Raw genomic sequence first — 18096 nt, forward strand, 5'->3', positions numbered from 1 at the left:
TCCTTCAAATTGTGTTGCCTGAAAGGATCCTCTGTTTTCACTAAGCAGATGAAATGGCTGTTGATTCAGATCTCACCTCGATATATAAAAACCAGAGCTTCAAACAAATCTGCATCAGACAAAAGCATGACACAAAAAAAAAAAACCTTCTTGGTTTTGAAACTTCATCTTACTCCTTTCCCATGCTTGACTGAAAGTAAGTGGGTTGGCTTTTGGCTGCACAGTACAATCCCTGTTGTCTGCCCAGGGATGTGACATGATTATCTTTTGTTAAATGCATCTTCAAAAATTCATTTAGAAAGAGTTAATTGCCCTTTGGCAACTTTTCCTCCTCCCTTCCCCAAGAAGGCTTTAAAATGTTAAAAAGGTCACGAGTCCATTACAATGAAATGAACAAGTGTCTGCAACATCCACAGTTTGTTTTGAAGTTGTGCTGGATGTATAGAGATGGAAATGCGAGCAAAATTGAGGCCTTTATTTTTGGAGATTCTTTTTAATGAAAACCAGACAAAAATCTCTGGTTAGTTTCCTTTGCTCTCCATCCTGCTTGCTGTCTGTCCTTTGAGCTGGTGATTTTTTGGTGTGTGATTTTAAAGTTGTAAAACCCCTTCCTTCCCCACACCCTTTAATTTCTCCAGTTGAGTGGAGCTGGTCTGTAAGTTGTGTGAGCTTCCAAAAGAAGAATTGAACCATTGTAACATTGGCTGAGGCTTTTGTTAAGCAAATTTTATGAAGAGACCAGGACCTAGCAGGTCTTGAGGAAATCAGATACACTTTGACTGGCCCTGCTGCATCCTGCTGGAAGCACTCCTGTGCTCTTGTGCATCCAGATGGCAAACGAGCCAGACATGTTCACTGCATGCACAGCTAACTCTGAAATAGCAGGAGACAGACTGGGATCGTGTGCTGCTGTGGCTGTGGAGGGATGTGTGGCTGCAGGGTGAATAGGAAACCTTGTAAGCAGAAGCTGCTTTAAGGCAATAACCTCTCAAACAGCTCATGTTTGGGAGAAGGCTTAAGTTTTGTTATGTAGCTGGTGGCTTTTTGCCTTAGTGATGGAAAAAAAGAAGAAAAAAAACACATCATGTTTAGGTTGCAGGTGACCTTCATTTCCTGGAGGATTTTAACAGCTGTGCAAAAACAGTGGCATTCAGTCAGTGCAGGTTTTGCATCTGTTTTGTCAAAGTGTGTCCCAGTCGTGCTGCATCTTGTTGGGAGTCTGGCAGTGGGCACTTGGCAGGGCTTGTGTGTTCTTTAAGCAGCATCATCCATGACCCCAAAAACTGTTAGAGTAGCTCAAGGTTTCAGGTTATTTCTGTGAGGTAGGTTAAAGGAGCAGCATGAGCTCAGGTGCTGCAGTTTCTTTTGCTGTTGCCATCCTCAGCCCACCTCTCCTGAGGCACAAAACCTGACTTTGATATGATCTTACGGAAAGAGAGGCTGAATATCCCTCCTTATGTCTTGCCTTTCTTCTCTTCAGGTGGTGAGAACATCAAGAGCATAAATCAGCAGTCGGGAGCACACGTGGAGCTGCAGAGAAACCCACCCCCAAACACAGACCCTGGCGTCAGAATATTCACAATCAGAGGGGTCCCCCAGCAAATTGAGCTCGCTAGACATCTCATAGATGAGAAAGTTGGTGTAAGTTCCACCTCTGCTCTCTTGCTCTGTCCCTTTCAGTCGTGCTGTTGTCACTCTTGGGTACATATAGGCGTGGACTCACAGGATGGCACAGAATGCACGTGCTTGCATTACTCAGCTTCAAAACCATTTGCCTCTAGCAGCTTGAACTTGCTGGCCCTCCAGCATCCATTTGGTTAGTTTTTGCCATGGTCCCGGAAGGATTTGACTGTTGACATAATCCTGGGTAGTGTACACAGCTACATGAGAGGGAAGAACAGCAATAAGAAGGTATGAAAAGGCTGTCAAAGGAGTTTTTCGAAAGGAAGACCATAGTGTCACTGTGTGAGAATGACACAGTGCTGGCAGCATTGTCCTGAAAGTGAAACTCTCAGCTCCTTGCTCAGTAAAATCAGGATGACTTATCTTACACTTAGTGCAGTGCTGTGGTACTGAAGCTTAATCGAGTCAGGCTGCAGTACTACTGAATGGGGAGACTTTGTTAAAAAAGTGTGGAAAATACTGAACTGGAGCATGGCAAAGCTGAAAAGCTGCCTTCATGCTGAGAGGAGAAGGCTTGACACCAACCTCAGGATCCATGTGTCCCAGGCTGTCTTCTCTTCTTTCTTACTACTCATAGTAGCTGCCTCCACCCTGTACTTGGAGCTGGCATTAAATATTTGTGGATTCTGTGACAGGGTACCAGCATGGGTGGACCTGGAGGATTTGGTCAAAGTCCGTTCAGTCAAGCACCTGCTACACCTCATCAAAAGTAAGCTGCTGCATCTCCTCACCCATGGGCTGGGGGGAATGGCTGGGAGCTAGAAAGTGCTGGGAGAATGGTGGAGGGCCCTGAAGGGGTGGGGTATGAGTGGAGCCTTTTAAAGATTGGGCATTCAGAAGCAACAGCAAGTGAGCTCAATCCTTTGAGCTTGACTACAGGAAAGATTTCATCTCTTAAATGATGCACCAGGTAGGTATTGGCATCTCTAAAATTCCTGTCTGTAGTGCAGTGAGAGCATGGGAAGAAGCCTGAACTGTGAGAGCACAAGGAGTGCTGTTCAGTGTGATGTATTTTCACCTTGGCTTCATGAACAGACTGACGCCAAGGCAGGACACAGCAGTTCACACCTGCACAGCTTTCCTTTTGCTCCCGTGTTGACCTGTTTGTTCAGCAGCTTCTGACTATAAGTGACAACTTCTCTTCTCTGGGCAGTTTCATGTCTGTGGCCTGGTAAGTATTTTATTGTCTACTTGAGCATGGCTTTTTGTCCTCTGCAGTGGTCCTCAGGCGTTCATGACGCAGGGCTGGGGCAGTACCTACCAGACGTGGCAGCAGCCTGGACAGCAAGTCCCAAGTAAGTGCCAGGACCTGGGCTGGAGAAGGGTTGGTGTTCCCTTGTTCCTTTGCAGTCTCTGCTTCGTGCCTGCAAAAGGCAGGTTCACCCATGAGACCACGTGTGTGAAAACAGCAGAGTGATTTCCTGAGCAGAAGAGGTGTGGTGGTGGTTGAGCTCAGGACAAGCTGAAGGCCAATGGAAAACTTCTGCTTTTTGTGTGCTTAACTGCTTATTGCCTCTTTCTGCTCTTTGGGTTGAAACTTGGTCCTTGATGTCTGGTCCTCTCTAACAAAAACATTCCTGCCTCTTGCTCTCCCAGGATTCTCCAGGCAAACACTTACCAACCACACTTTCCCCTAACAGGCACATGTTGGTGCTGAGCCGTCCCATCCCTTTGTTCTTGACCTTATAATTTCTTGCTTATTTTCTTATTTAATTGCTCCTTATAAGCTTTTCTCACTGTTCCAATTCCAGATTGATGAAATGACAGGGGAGAAGGATGCAGGAAATGGAAGGAAGGTTAGGCAGTGCTCCTGTCTGTCATTTTTTCCTGAAAGCCTGCTGAGTAAAATTGAGCAGTTTGGAATGCAGAGTCACTTTTTTGGAATAATTTAAGTAGGAACTGCCGGCGGTGATGCTGTAGCTTCATCATCCTGTGTCTCCAGCAGCCAGAGGAATGGTTTGCCCTGGACAGAGCAGATTCATGTCTGCTTGGTAATCTCAAAGCTCATGTGATGGTGGCAATGTCCAAAGGACTCTTGCAGTCACAAATTTTAAAGAAATACGAGTTTTTGAATGGTCTAGTCTTACTAAACTAAAGCTAAGCACCAAAAGGGAGCTTGGGGGGCGGGGGGTGGAATTTTAAGGGGTTTTAATGGCAGATGCTTTTCACTGCTAAGGCTGATTTAGCAATGAAGTAGATTACAAACTTTGGTATAAATTCCCACCCTTTGAAGTAGAGGAATCATTGGAGAGACAATGCCTGCAACTGCACTTGCAATTCCCTGTAACACTGATCACCTTTGAGTATGTATAAAATGGTGAATATGTGAAATTTGGAAATCTCAGTGCTGCTTTGTTAACTTGGTGCACTTCTGAAATGTGTGCTGTGGTGGCACATGGCAATCCTGCATGGGAAGTGTGTGTTAAACTCTGTATCAGTCCTGCCTCTTAGCAATTACAGTCTAGAAATGATGACTTTCCCTTTGAGCTCTAGGGTCTTGGAGAAGGTCAGCAGTTGTTCTGGTTTCAGCACATTAAAATGCAGTGGTGGGCTTCAATGGACTTTTCTTCTGTACAGGAGTGAAATAATATGGTACTGAAGAAGAGTCTTTTCTCATTAACTTGTTTTACAGGAAAAATTGTTATTCCTTTGTACCCTCAAGGGCTCTAAACTTCCCTGAGCTCACCCCTCCTGGCTTTGGATCCTGGTGCAGGAAGCACAGCCCCCTTGAGCCCTCTGATGACCAATAATGCAGCTCATACCCCAGTGATGACAGTTTTACACTGTCACATTTCAGGTGGCTCCCAAAACCCCTGGAGCTTCCTGCCTTGCCATTGTCCTTCCCCGTGTGGGTTTAGTCTCACACTGCTGTGTTTTGGAGGCAGGTGTTTTATTTCTGGTGTAGAGCCTGATGGAAAATATTTGCTCCCTAGTTCCTTGTTGTGCTTAGGATGCTCCTTGTTCCTGTTTGAAGGCAGGCTGGGAGAGGAGAGGAAAGAGGAAACACACATAATGCTTTAAGAACCTCCACCACTCTCCTCTGCTGCAGTGGTGCCCAGGTGGAGCTCACCAAGGCATAGGAGGGGTATTGTAAGAAATAGGTAAATACCTGCTTTTGCACTTTTTAATTTGAAAACAGCCTCGTGCAGGGTCCCTTGCCCGAGTGCTGCAGCCTGTGTGTCACGGCTCTGACAGCCCTGTCACAGCGTCCTGGGGACAGCCTCGAGTGCCCTCCTTGTGGGAGGAGGGGCAGACCCCCACCCCCTACACATGTATTTAGATTTTAATTACTTCCCCCATCTTAAATAAATTAACTGGCCGGGGAAACATTTTGCTGTGAAATGCATTTAGCTGCGTGTCCTTTCAGCCTGCTGCGGACTGTAATTCTCCGAGAAGAAAAGGCATTGAAGGAGGTCCTTTGTTGGCATTAGCAGGTGGACAGTTGAGGCAGCCTTGACCTCTGCCAGAAAAGGTCCTGACTTGTAGCGTTGGTCAAGTCTTTTAACCCGCTTTTATGCCCCTGGACAGGACACTGCTGCCCTGTTCCCTCCACCCACTTCACCCTTGCAGTGTATTATTTTCCCCCTTCCCCCCTCTTCAAACCCCGGCGTCGGGGCTGGGCTGTGCATGGAGCTGGGCTGGGATGGGCAGGGCTCTGCTCCACGCGTGTCCTCTGTCCTTGCTGCTCTCCTTGTCCACAGTGGCTCGTGCTCCCCACTCCTGCTGTGCCTCTCTGCAGCTCCCAGTTGCTGTTTGCTGTTTGTTTGTCCCGTGTCTCACTGAGGTCTCTGTGCTCCCACTGGGATCCAGGGAAGTGTGGGAAGGGCAGGTATCCTTCCTCTGTCTCAGCTGGCCAGCCTCTCCCTGCTGTAACACTTAGATGTGCTAGGTTGAAGGTTTCTTAGTGCCTCAGAGATGGGGAGTCTGTGCTGGGTGGAGCCCAAGGTGTGGGATCTGTGAGGAGATCCTCATTGGAGCAGTGTAGGAGCCTGGAGATGAGCTGTGGCTGTTTAGGGATGTCATGGCTGCCTGTTCAGTGATGCCTGGGCTGTGCCCTGTGGGCAGAGCTGGCTGTGCCCTGTGCAGGGCTCCTGGCACCTTGAGGAGCTGAGTGGCTCCCTCAGAGCTGTGCAGGTCCTGTGCTGGAGGCTCGTGTGTGTGCAGGGTGTATGGAGGGGGCATTCCCCACAGGGGTCTCTCAGCTCTGCTCCACTGAGAAGAGCAGAAGTAAAGGATGCAGCCCCTGAGAAACAAGTGAGGTGACTCAAAACACGGCCATTCCCTTGGCAGCTCTGTGGAGGTGACAGGTCTCAGCTGTGTCAGGTGTCTCAGCTCTCCTGCACTGAGTGCAAGCAGACTGGGAGCCCAGGGTGGCTGATTGCAGGCTGGGCAGCTCCCAGCCACGTGCTTTGGCTTGAGCAGGTCCCAGCAGAGTGACATTTGGCTTCATGCCCTTCAGCAGATGAGGTAGATCAGGAGCTCAAGCTTTTCCTCAGCTTCCTCTGAACTGAAGATGCCCAACACTGTAGAGGAGTGGAAACTGAAGTGTCAAGTCTGGGCAACTGGAGTAGACCCAGGGCCTGTCTAGTGGAGAGGTGGATGTCACTGGCTGGAAACTGTCACCTGTTCCATACTGACATGCCCCTTGTTGTCATCTTTGCACAGGCCAACAGAGCCAGCAGCAGAACAGCCATCCCGATTACAGCAAAGCATGGGAGGAGTATTTCAAAAAACAGAGTGAGTGAAACAGGCTTACTGGAGATGAATCAGCTCGTTACAAGGAGTTTAATCTGATGACTTGCGTCTCCATCCCTGCTATTTTTAGCTTCCAGTCCTTTCCAGATGCCCTTTGTTTCTGTCCTGTTGGTGATGGTGCATGTAGTGCTGCCATGGAAAGCTCTTGGTTGTGCTGTCTGGGGAGAGCTGCTCCCCCTGACCTCCAGTCCCCTCGTGCCCACGCTTGCAGCCAGCCTGAGAAACACGGAGCACGCAGGAACTGATGCTGGCAAACTCCAGAAAGCTGGAGCTGGGTTGTGAGAGGGTAGGAGAGCTCCTGGAAAGTCACAGGCCTGGCTCTCTCCACTGTCTTACAGAGTGCATGATCGCGACCTCTGGACTTGCTTTGACACGGAGCTGCTGCAGGCTTTGTGCCTTTGAGGATGAGGGGTGTGCAGGCTGTCAGCCTGTCCCTGCAGCTGCAGGAACGCTCTGGGTGCTTTCTGCCTGCTCTTGGCTTGTCCCTCACAGTCCAGCTTGGAGCCCGTCCTGCCATCCCACACAGCGGAGTGTCGCTCTGTCAGGTGTCTGCAGCAGCTGCAAGGGGGCTGGCTCTTCTTTAAGCTTGACAGAAGGAGATCCTAAGACTGAGCTTGGACTTCTGCAATTGCTTATCTCTCCCTTTTTTCTTCTTTCCCTCCAGGTCATGCTGCCAGTGCTGCTTCTCAGGCAAGTTCCCAGCCGGACTACACGATGGCTTGGGCAGAGTATTACCGACAGCAGGCTGCCTACTACGGGCAGACACTAGGGCAGGCTCAGGCCCACAGCCAGGTCTGTATTCACCTTCCCCAAACCCCTCTGCTCCTTCTCTTGGGCAATTTGGTATATTGTATTCACCTTCCCCAAACCCCTCTGCTCCTTCTCTTGGGCAGTTTGGTATATTGGTCTTGCCTTAGTGTAGGGACTCCCCTTCAGGTGTGGATGGTGGAGCAGGGATGCTTTGTGGCTGAGGAAGTGATGACAGAAGCGTTGCCTCAACATCAGTCTTATTTTCCTGTACAGGGTGGGTGAGGGATTTTTAGGAGAGGACTGTGAGGTTATTTGTTTCTCCTGGGAGCCTTTCCTTATAGTCCCCAGGCAGCTGTTTGACTTTGGGGAATTAAAAAGGATGATGAGGCCAGGCTGGTGAGGCAGCACAGCACTGATACATCCCAGAACTGTGAGCGTGGCTGCTGCCTTTTCTCTCATGCTGGGACAGGAGCTGCGTGCTCACCAGCTCCCTGTCCTGAAAGAGACCAAAAAAGAGACTGTTGAAAAATAAATTTGTATTAACCTGCTTTTGAGTAAAATCTCCTCTCAGCTGTCACTCAGCCCACCGGAGAGTTGTGTGAGATTTATCCTGATCACGCTCGGTGCTTTCCCACGCACCGGCTTCACGGAGCAAACAAAGCAGCAAAAAGTTTGTGCAAAGCACAGGGGCACATTGCTGCGGTCTGCCACTTGTCCCCAGGGCTCCACGTTTATCTCTGGCTCCCGGGAGCAGAGGCTGCTGTGGCTGCTGGCCCCCAGCAGCTGCTCTCCCCGCTCACACCGGCGAGGTGGAGCCGGGTGCCGGCGCTCGCCGCGGGCGCTGGCCAAGTGTGACCTGCACACGGTGATAAAAGGGCTTCTCTTCATTCCTCCCAAGTCTGCCCTGCTGGAAAGAGAGATCGTGTTTGGTGAGGGGCAGGAGAGCTCTGGGACAGCGTTAGGGCAGAGGGCTCTGGTGGCAGCTCTGAGCATCCTTTGAGCTGTTCCCGCTCGGCTGCAGCGGGGACAGACCTGTGCCGGGGGAGGAGGGCTCGGCAGCTTTGATAATTTGCTGCTGCTCAGTAACTTTTCTTTTTCTCCCCTCTCTTTTTTCTTTCCAGGAGCAGTAGAACAAGGTCCTCGTGGCAATTTTTTTTCCTTGGAATCGTTGTGGAAGAAAACCTTTTTGTAACAGAGGTTTCTAGATTTGCAACATTTTGATGAAGACTTTTCTGTTTGTGAAACACTAGCTGTAGGATAATCTATACTGAACTTTTCTAAGAATCAGGAACAATTAGTAATGTACTAAACGTATGGACATGCTGGTAATTTCGTTTCCAAATTTATATTAAAAAACAAACCTCCGGGATTCTTTTTGGAGAGAAGCCAGAGAATTTGCAGGCACCAAAACGCACCCCAGAGCTGTGACATTTCAACATGTGGGTTTTTTTGTGTGGTTTTTTTTTTTTTCCTTTTAATTTTCGATCTTTTCTGTTGGAACAGAAAGAGTGGCTTGGAAGTCTTAGGTGGTATGTAACAAATCTTAAAAAGAAAAAAAAATTTAAACAGTATTTAAATATTCTTAAATATGTAAATTCATTAAATGTTTTACTTCTAATTTCTTGTATCTTGGCTGTCTTTGATTTTATTGCATTTTTAAAAAACTGAACTATGGTATGTATTGTAATTAATGATATGATTTCTGTATTTGAAACAGTTACTGTTTGCAAGTTCGGGGGGGGCATTTTGTAGGGTTTGTATAATTTCTAGAGTCTAAAGGGGTAATATAAAAACGTGTTAATTTTTTTAGCAATACATGTTTTCATGTTTTCATTGCTAGTTGCATTTATGTATCTAAGACCTCCAAGCTTGTTAAAAAAAAAGAAAAGACAAAAAAAAGAAAAGAAAAAAAAACTTCTTCTATGCTCTCAGAAATATAAATACTGTTATTTTTAATATTAAAATGAATCTGCTATTAGTACCTTTAACAAACACTGTGGAACATAAAACCGTATAAAAGGTAGTAACTATTTTTTAATTCCAAGGTGTTTTCTGCTTTTTCGTTTCTTTTAAATATTTTCTTATCTAATATTTGTCAAATTACCTAGAGAAATAAATGAATCTAGTATTAACCACAGTATGCGCTAAATAATTTTGATTTAATAAAAGGGATAATATGATTTCTGATGTTTACTGTAGTGTTTCTTGTACAGATAACAGTGTATTTTTAAAGGAAAAACGGAATTGAAGCTATTTTTTCTTGCATTTTTAATTGCCCTGCGGGACATTCCGTTTTTAAATGTACTGAATTTACTGTTCTTGGGTTCTTTCCTTATTTTTCCTTATGCTTGAAATGTCTAACTATAAAGAACTGCAATTGGATAATGTTGAGCATGGTGTTAAAAAAAAAAAAAAAGTGTTCTTTTTATTTGACTGACAGTTGCATTTTACACTCTATATAATAAAATTTCCACAAGGTGTCTTGTGGGCAAAGTATTTCCCGTCTGTTGGACTCCGTTGTTCCCTCCCCACGCCGCATCCCGGGGAGTTTGGGGTGGCCACTGAGGGCAGCAGCAGCCTTAATTCTGGAGGAACTCTGTCACTGTCACCTTCTCCTGGCGCTGTGACACCGAGGATTCCCATGGAAATTTCTGTCATTGTCACTGTTTGGGCCGGAAGGATCCCAGGAGGATCTGTGTTAATAACACCGGTTTCCTCGGCAGCCCTGGAAAGGTTTTAATACTCTAAACTTGTTGCTCTTCCCCAACTTTGTGGCTGAATCCATGCAGCATCCATCCATGGAAGGGGGTTGCTGGAGCAGCACGGACTGGGAGGGATGTGGCTGCAGCCATTATCGGGTGTGTTAAGGGCATCAACCTGTAGTTGTGCCCAGGCCAAGTTTGGCAATAACCGTAGCCCCTTCAGGAATCTCTTTCTTGTAAAATGTGAGATTTGAGCTCCTCCAAGCCGAGGCAGCTCCGTCCCCTGTTCCCAGGCAGCCGTGGGGGTTTGTGACGGGGGAAGGGAGGAAAGAAGATCCCATCTGCAAAGCCGGGAGCGGGAGGCACATTGAGAGCCGGAAGAAAAGGAGATGTAGCATCTCTAAATATACCTCCAGAGAATCAAGAGAGACAGTGAAAGATGGGATAGTAAAAGCCACTTGGAAAGAGGGGAGAGGGGGGAAAAAATGACTAGAGGAGGGCATAAAGGCTGCTGATGGGAATTGGGAGCGGGCATTACCGAGAAGACTTCCTTCTAATTCATCTTCCAAGCTCTGTGCCAAAACAGCATTTGGCATGGTTCACAGGGAGCAATTGTGTGATAATGAACCCTAAGGTGTCCCTTAATTGAAGACTGAGGATTACAGATTGTGCCAATAGTCGTAAATGGCGCAGGATTGTGGGAGGATGCATTTTCTTAAATGTATCTGTAAGTACAGATGAGTGAGTCTCCCCAGTGAAATGCCCGTACTATAAATTATGGAAATATCTCTTTCTGATGCAACCTTTTATTGAGGGGGTGGGGCAGCACCACAAGAAATAGTTTGCAAGCCTTTGAAATTTGGCCTGTCATTAAGATGGTGCCTGCAAAGCTGGGGTTTCATCAGCAGTCTGGTGTCCTGGAAGGATGAACTGCTTGAAACGTTCCCAAGTTCACCAATTTGTTTTCCATTATTGCTGCCTGCTCTGGGCAGAGAGGCCACGGATGTCGAACTGTTGCGAGTCCATGATGGGCTGGAGAGGGGCAGGGTTTGAGACAGAGATGCCTCAGCACTTCATGAGGAGCTGGTGGCCTCTGGGTTCCTCCAGCCCTGCTGCTTTCCTGGTCTCTGTCCATCCAGGGGGCTCTGGGACTTGTCTGATGGTCAGTCCCCCCAAGGCTGGCCAGGGCCCTTCACCTTTCACTCTGGGGTCTGCAGGCAGCTCCTCAGGCCCCCTGGCTCAGGTGTGTGGTGCAGCCCAGAAGCTGCTGTGGTGCCTTCGAAGCCAAGTCTTGATGTCCAGGAGAGGAACCAAATTCTCCTGCTCAGCTCGGGGTAAATTTAACTCCCAGTGATGTGGATTAAGCCCTGGCTGAGCTGGGTTTTGAGGCAGGGAGGGTTTGTCTGTCCCTTTGGCAGGAACTGGATGCTGCGTGGAGCAGGAGCAGTCCCTGAGGGCTGGGCAGGAGCTGGCAGGTGGGACACATTTGGGACTTTGGGGTCCATGAATGGTGATGGGGATGGTGCAGCCTTTTCCTCCTCACAGGGAGCCAGAGCCCAGCATGGGCCGTGCCAGGACAGTATCCTGAGGGGCACTGAGGTGATCCCATCAGGAGACCTTCAGTTTGGAGAAGGCTCAGCTCCAGAGTGGAGCGTTTGGGAAGAGTGGGACTGGAGTCAGTGGCCTGGCAGGAGGTGCCCAGCCCTGTCCTTCCCTACCTTGGACAAAAATTCTCCTTCCCTCAATGCCTTTCCAGAGCCCTTGGCTGAGGCACACGATGTCTCTGCTCCCCCCAGAATGAATCCATCTCACTTTTCCCCAGCAGCACAGCTTTGCTGGGTGTCTGTGGGTGTCTGGGCATGTCCCACAGGAGCCCTCGAGCTGGCAGCCCCCACCCTACTCTGCAGGCAGAGCCTGGATCCTGAGCAGACATTAACTGCGGTCCTTCTGCAAACCCTTTCTGAGCAGCAGCCCAAAAACCCTGCCACTAAAGCATCTCACCGAGTCCAGGATGACCCTGCTGCTCTCCCGTGCTCTGTACTCAGTGAGCCTCAACAGGAATGGCTCTTTAAGGAGTGGCAGACTTTGAGATAGTCTAAAATACTTCCTTTAATTTTGCATGATTTGAGAACAAACTACATTATGGCCATTGCAAGTTACACTAAAATGACTGTTGAAAGAGACAAGAAGATGTGGGACCTGTTTTTTCCCCTTCTCCAAGTATTAAATATTTAATTGCATTAAAGGAACGCTGTATTTACAGTAATGGGCAGAGTGGTCAGAGCGAGAGCTCCTGCTGTTTAACATGGAGCTTTCCAACAGGATATGAATGTTCACAAGGTCCCACCTGCACTGCTGCTTCTCCCCTAAACTCACCTGGTTCCTCCCACTCTCAGGGGGGTTTTCTGGGCTGTTGGTGTTTGTAGGACTGTGGCACAGGGCAAGGAATTGCGATCTTGCAGTGTCAGTGTATCCTGTCAAGCAGCACGTGGGTGTTTATTCCATGCAGGAAGCTGTTTATCCTTCGTTTGGCTGGTTTGGAGGGTTTTTTTGCTGGATTTGCTGTGGGTAGCAGCAGTGCAGAATGCCCATGGCAGGCAGTGTTTCTCTGCTCTCATAAGACTGAAAAAGACACAAAAGAAACCTTCCAGCGTTTTAACGGTGGAAATGAGCAGAAACTGGTGTTAGGTGATGTGAAGATGAGTTGAAAGAGCCAAGAGCCACAGCTCCTGGGTCAGGAGGAGATAGTGGCCCCTGGAGCTGAGAGCAGTGGGAGGGCAGCATGTCTGGTCAGCTCCTCAGTGGTGCTGGGTGTGGAGGAATGGCAGAGGGTAACCAGCCATCTCTGGGATGAAGGATTTGGGACAGTGGATGCCCAGATCTGCCCTCACACTTCCCTCCAGGTCTGGGGCACCACGTTCAAGGCAGGTGACCCAAAAGAGCATCTCTGGGGGTGATGAGGGGGCAGCTACCAACACCCCCCAGATCATCTTCCCACCCTGCCCTTATCACTTGAGGAAAATCCTATTTCAAGGCCGCTCTGATGAAGCCTCTGATCTTTGCAGAGGCCGGTTTGCTCCCCTTTAATCCCGGCCGGGCCGGGGTGCAGGTGCCGCGGGCCCGGGGATTAGACGGTCCGTGCCCTTTGTGGGAGCCGTCACTCAGCGCAGCCTCCTTGTCCGCACCATTCGCCAGGGAATATTCAACCTCGCTGCCGTGGAGTCCTCACACGGGGAGGCTGGAGCTGCTGCTCTGTTTGTTTGGTGGGGGAATAGGTGAAGGGCAGGAGCTGCCGGAGGACCCCTCAGCCTCACTCCGGGGTCACCTGTCTGCCGTCCCTGTCACCCAGCACTGTCCTCCTCCTCGCCTCGTCCAGCCCCGCGGGCCTGGGGACACTGCCCGGCCGTGGATCGGGGGAGCTGTGGCTGAGATCCCGGTCCTGCCCAGCCTCAGCCCGGCCGTGGATCGGGGGAGATGTGGCTGTGAGATCCCGGTCCTGCCCAGCCTCAGCCCGGCCGTGGGTCAGGGGAGCTGTGGCTGAGATCCCGGTCCTGCCCAGCCTCAGCCCGGCCGTGGGTCAGGGGAGCTGTGGCTGAGATCCCGGTCCTGCCCAGCCTCAGCCCGGCCGTGGGTCAGAGAAGCTGTGGCTGAGATCCCGGTCCTGCCCAGCCTCAGCCCGGCCGTGGATCGGGGGAGCTGTGGCTGTGAGATCCCGGTCCTGCCCAGCCTCAGCCCGGCCGTGGATCGGGGGAGATGTGGCTGTGAGATCCCGGTCCTGCCCAGCCTCAGCCCGGCCGTGGATCGGGGAAGCTGTGGCTGTGAGATCCCGGTCCTGCCCAGCCTCAGCCCGGCCGTGGATCGGGGGAGCTGTGGCTGAGATCCCGGTCCTGCCCAGCCTCAGCCCGGCCGTGGGTCAGGGGAGCTGTGGCTGTGAGATCCCGGTCCTGCCCAGCCTCAGCTGTCCTCTCCCAGAGCCGGCTCCTGCAGCTCCCCTGGTGCAGCCGGCCCGTGGGTTTGGCAGCTCCCGGAGAGGCACGGCCGGCGTGGCCCCGGCTGTGGGCAGCAGAGCAGGGCAGGGCGAGCAGTGAGGCTCACTCACAGCCCCACACACTGTCCCCTTGGCACCTCTCCCGGCTGATGTCGCAGTCCTCACTCTGGGTCACAGCCCGGCAGCTGGATTGGAGCTGATGCTGCAGGAGGGATGTGGGACAGACATCGGTGGGATGTGACTGTCCCATCCCCAGGTCACTGCCAGGAGGGAGGGAAAGGCGCAGAGGTTTTCCTGTCTTTGCAGTCCACATCCCCCTTTCCCCCTCCGGCCAGCCCGTGCCACCGACCCCCGGTGCCGAGCCGCGGAGGTGGCCGAGGAGTCGCCACCGCGATTCGCCACAACCGAGTTCCCTTTCGAGACTGCTTGAGCTCGGACGTAGCTGGGAAAGTGATTTTCCTCCTCTTGCTCTTGCGTGCCGTGACACCCTCGCCGAAACCGTCCTGCAAATAATACTTAAAAGAAAGGACGGGGGGAAAGAAAGGCAAGGAAGCGAGCGAGAGCGGAGCGGAGAGCACTCAGCATCCCTCTCGGCTCCGCGGCCTCCCGCGGAGTGAAATGGAGGCAAATAATGCCCTAAAGCTCCTTCCCCGAGCACCGCAATCAGCCCGCGGCTCCGAGGGGCTGCCGTGCCCTGTGCCGGAGCCTTTGCCGGGAGGATCGCGGCTTCCCCGCACCAAACCTCCGTGCCCGGAGCCGCTGGGCACCGCCGAGGGGCCGGCGCCGCTCGGAGCACCCGAACCCTCCCCACTGCTCCCAGCCCCCTCGGAGGGCAGCGGGGACGGGTTAGCAGCACACGGTTTGGAGGGAAACAAGGGGCCGTTCAGCTCCATCCATGGATGTGGCACCTCGGGGACGGTCACTCTCTTTTTGCCCCCGGGGAGGTGGCAGCGCATCCTCCTCACCACGCACCTGCGTGTGCCGTGTCGGCACTGGGATGGGGGTGCCGGGGGCTGCTCTGAAGAGAGGGGTGCACCCATGGGGACCCCTCCTCGGTGTCCCAGCCCAGCCACGGCCCCTCCGTGATGAAGCTCCCCAAGTGCTGATGCTGCGTGGGGTGGGTGAAGGCACAGGTGGGAAGCCCCACCCTGCAGAGGGAACATGCGAAGGATGCACCGGCCCCCCTCAGCCCAGGCTCCCCCTGCGCATCGCCTCGTCCTCCTGCACTCCCTGCTCCGCTGGTGGGAGCGTTCCCGGGCGCAGGTAACATTTGGGCACATTCCCATAACCGAGTGTCACCAACTGCTGCGGCGGCAGGGCCGGAGCCCCTCTCCAGCGCTGCTGTTTGCTTTGCAGCCTCCTTAGCCCCCATTGAGGCTTTTCAGCTCCAGCCCCTTCAGGGGGTTTAAGTAGGTAAAACCTGAGGAAGAGGCTATTTTCCTCCCTCCCTTTTGAGCCCTGCCTTGTGCCCAAAAGGCCCCCTTGTTTCACGCGTGCCAGTCACCTGGCTGGGCCCCCAGCCCCTTTCTCTCCTAGCCTCCCTTTTCTTTCTCCTTTCTCTCTTTTGACTTTTCCAGGAGCCCTCGCTCTCCAAACGAGCTTCAGATTGGATCCAGATTGAGGTCTCTTTGTCTTTCAAGGGTTGTACTAAGCTAATTAAATGTGATCCCAACAAATAAACGCAGATCTCCCCATTACATTCAGGCCTGCCTTTCAGGCAGCACCGGGCGGCCCCTCGCCCCCGCCCGCTCCGCGCAGGGTCCCCCTCATTGAGTCCTGGCCATTGAAAGCACTGCCAGGATTTCTTTGTGCCGGGGTCTCCGAGCCCTTTTTCCATCAGAAAAGACCCCCAAACAGCAGCTCGGCCTTTGTGAGTTTGCAAGCAAACGCCAAAGAAAAGCCCCCTGAATGCTTTAATAAATGGCACATTTAGCAACTTCGGAGGCGCCTGGCTCCTGCGGCAGCCGCAGGGGTGCGATGATCCCTCCTGCCCCGGCTCCCCCGGCTCCCGCAGGGGTGCGATGATCCCTCCTGCCCCCCTTTCCCTCCGGCTCCCGGGGCATTTGCAGCCCGTGGAGGCGCAGAGGTTGCGGCCGGAGCAGCTGACCGCCTCGGCTCCCAGCCCGGCTCTCCGCCGTGCCCCTTTCTCGGCGCTCGGGGGTCGCACGGAGCAGGTGATGGGGTCGGCCCGGCCGCCCTGAGCCGGCACCGGGCACCGGGGCAGCGGGCAGCGGGCAGGGCGCGGCGGGGCGGCCGGGGCCGGGGGGCTTTTCAACTCGGACCCCGTGGTCCCTTCGCCTCGTATTAGCGCCGGCAAATCCAAAATCGGTTTTAATTACACATACCACCCCCTCCACCCCAGCCCGGATCGGGGGCTGCGCTGGACTTTTCTCAGCTCAACTAATATCTTTTTAATGACTTTGGGAGGGGGCAGAGCCCGGCTCTGCCCTAGAGCCTGGATTGCTCCAAACAGATGTTAGGGTAGAGGGAGGGGGATGCTCTTCCCTGCTAGGGACTTTCTTCTAAAGTTCAAACGAGAGGAGAGCTTTCAATCACCGCTAAAAATGTATTTCTCCCCATTGAACAATGGGCTCCTTTCTGCGCCCGAGGGGACTCGGCAGCGATCGCGTTTCTGCTGCCGGAGAGGAGAAACCTCCGGGTTTAGGGCAAGAAAAACTCAGCTTCGAAAAGGGCTCTTCCCTGAGCCGGTTATTTTCGTAGCTCTGCATCCCTCCTGCATTCATCCTCTATTGAAAAAAAAAAAATAAAATACAAAATTGTACTAACGAAGCACTAATCCTCCTTCCGCGCTGCAGCCCTTCCCCGCCGCACAGGAGCCGCCGCAGATCTTTGCAGTGAAGCCGGGCAGTGAATGCGGGGTTTGAGGAGAGAATCGCGGCTGCACCGGCCCGGGGCAGCGGCGGCTCCGTCCCCGCATCCCGGCTCCATCCCCGGCGGCCCCACAAGAGTTAAATTTTAAAGCAAATCAAATTCCCATTGGCCACTGTATATTATCTCAGCAGTCTTCATTTGATACCTCTTTAATACAGAAAGGAGCTTTTCAAACCCCTTTTCTCTCTTTTCTCCCGCCACTCTTTAAGAGCAATAAATGTTCAACTGCAATAACTATAAATCAATCTCCGCTCTGTTCAAATCCTATTCATGCGAAGGGCTGGAAGAGGGGAGAGAGCTCCCCCCTCCCCCCCCGCCCCCAAAAAGCAGCTGCTGGGCTCTAATCTCCTTTCTTGCACTGTCATTCACCCTCATTTTTCCTCCATCACCCCATCCCTGCAATCTTTTCTTGTTTTGCTTTTCTTTTCTCTCTTTGCTGCATTATGATCCCATGTCTCCCCTCATCAGACCCCAACCTTGTCCAGATCCTGACCATCCCCTTGTAGGCTGTGAAAGAAAAGAAGAGTCCATGGATGTCAAATTGGTCTCAAAAAGACCATGAAAGATTGATTTGCTCCACTTTTCTTCTGCCTGACATTATTTCTGAGGGTCCTGAATGGGAAACCAGAAAGTCTGGGACTGGAATAAGATGTTCTCTCTGTAAGGGGGAGACGGGGGGGAAAAATGCCCATTTACCTCCTGGCCCATCAACCCTGCAAAACAGAGCAAAAGAAAAGAGGACTGTGGCTATTCAGAGTCAGACCAATATGTACACCTCCCAACAATATGCCAATATACTGAGGGCTTCTCTATTAACACCCATGAATATTAAAGTGCTCACTAAACGCTCAGAAGGAACTTTGGGAATATACACATGAAAATACAAGCAGCATTGTGCGGGGCTCAGAACAATGGGGCGGCGATAATGGCCCTTCTCTATTAACAGCCATGAATATTAAACTTGTTTCCTCTTAAATGTTAAAAAGGAGGGATAGCTGCGATATTAAAAAGAGAAGTGAGTAGGGGGTGTGTGTGGGGGGAACACACAGCAAAGCACCTTCCTAGGACCGGGAAGAAGCTTTGGGAAACAGCTGGGGATATTTAAAACCCCGCAGAAAATGGAAGGATTTTTTTGTATTTTCCACCTTTTTCTGTCACTCCTCCCCCGCACCGCGGAGCCCCCCGCAGCCAGGAGCGGGGTTCAGCGCAGCCCGCACCGGAGCCACAGGGGGTTCAAGAGCATCTTATTATTTTTTTTTTTTGTCCCGGGATAACTTGAAGGTTGAAGGGTTTTCCTGGGGGAAAAAAAAAAAAAAAAAAAAAAAA

At 51.5% G+C, this 18096-nt stretch overlaps 1 protein-coding gene across 4 annotated transcripts in view; it reads left to right on the plus strand.

Moving 5' to 3' along the window:
• FUBP3 (far upstream element binding protein 3) overlaps positions 1-9684 on the plus strand; it is a 39260-nt gene extending 29576 nt beyond the window's left edge. For 3 of the 4 annotated variants that reach the window (XM_066332765.1, XM_066332767.1, XM_066332768.1), the window contains 6 exons: positions 1481-1641; positions 2319-2392; positions 2902-2978; positions 6349-6420; positions 7103-7230; positions 8310-9684. In XM_066332765.1, the coding sequence (XP_066188862.1) occupies positions 1481-1641; positions 2319-2392; positions 2902-2978; positions 6349-6420; positions 7103-7230; positions 8310-8318 (521 nt within the window). In that variant the 3' untranslated portion in view covers positions 8319-9684. The remainder of the gene's footprint in view (positions 1-1480; positions 1642-2318; positions 2393-2901; positions 2979-6348; positions 6421-7102; positions 7231-8309) is intronic. The other variant, XM_066332769.1, reaches the window with a different exon arrangement.
• The last annotated feature ends 8412 nt before the right edge of the window (positions 9685-18096 follow it).

Source organism: Sylvia atricapilla, chromosome 19 (genome assembly GCF_009819655.1).
Source record: "Sylvia atricapilla isolate bSylAtr1 chromosome 19, bSylAtr1.pri, whole genome shotgun sequence".
NCBI classification, from domain to species: domain Eukaryota; kingdom Metazoa; phylum Chordata; class Aves; order Passeriformes; family Sylviidae; genus Sylvia; species Sylvia atricapilla.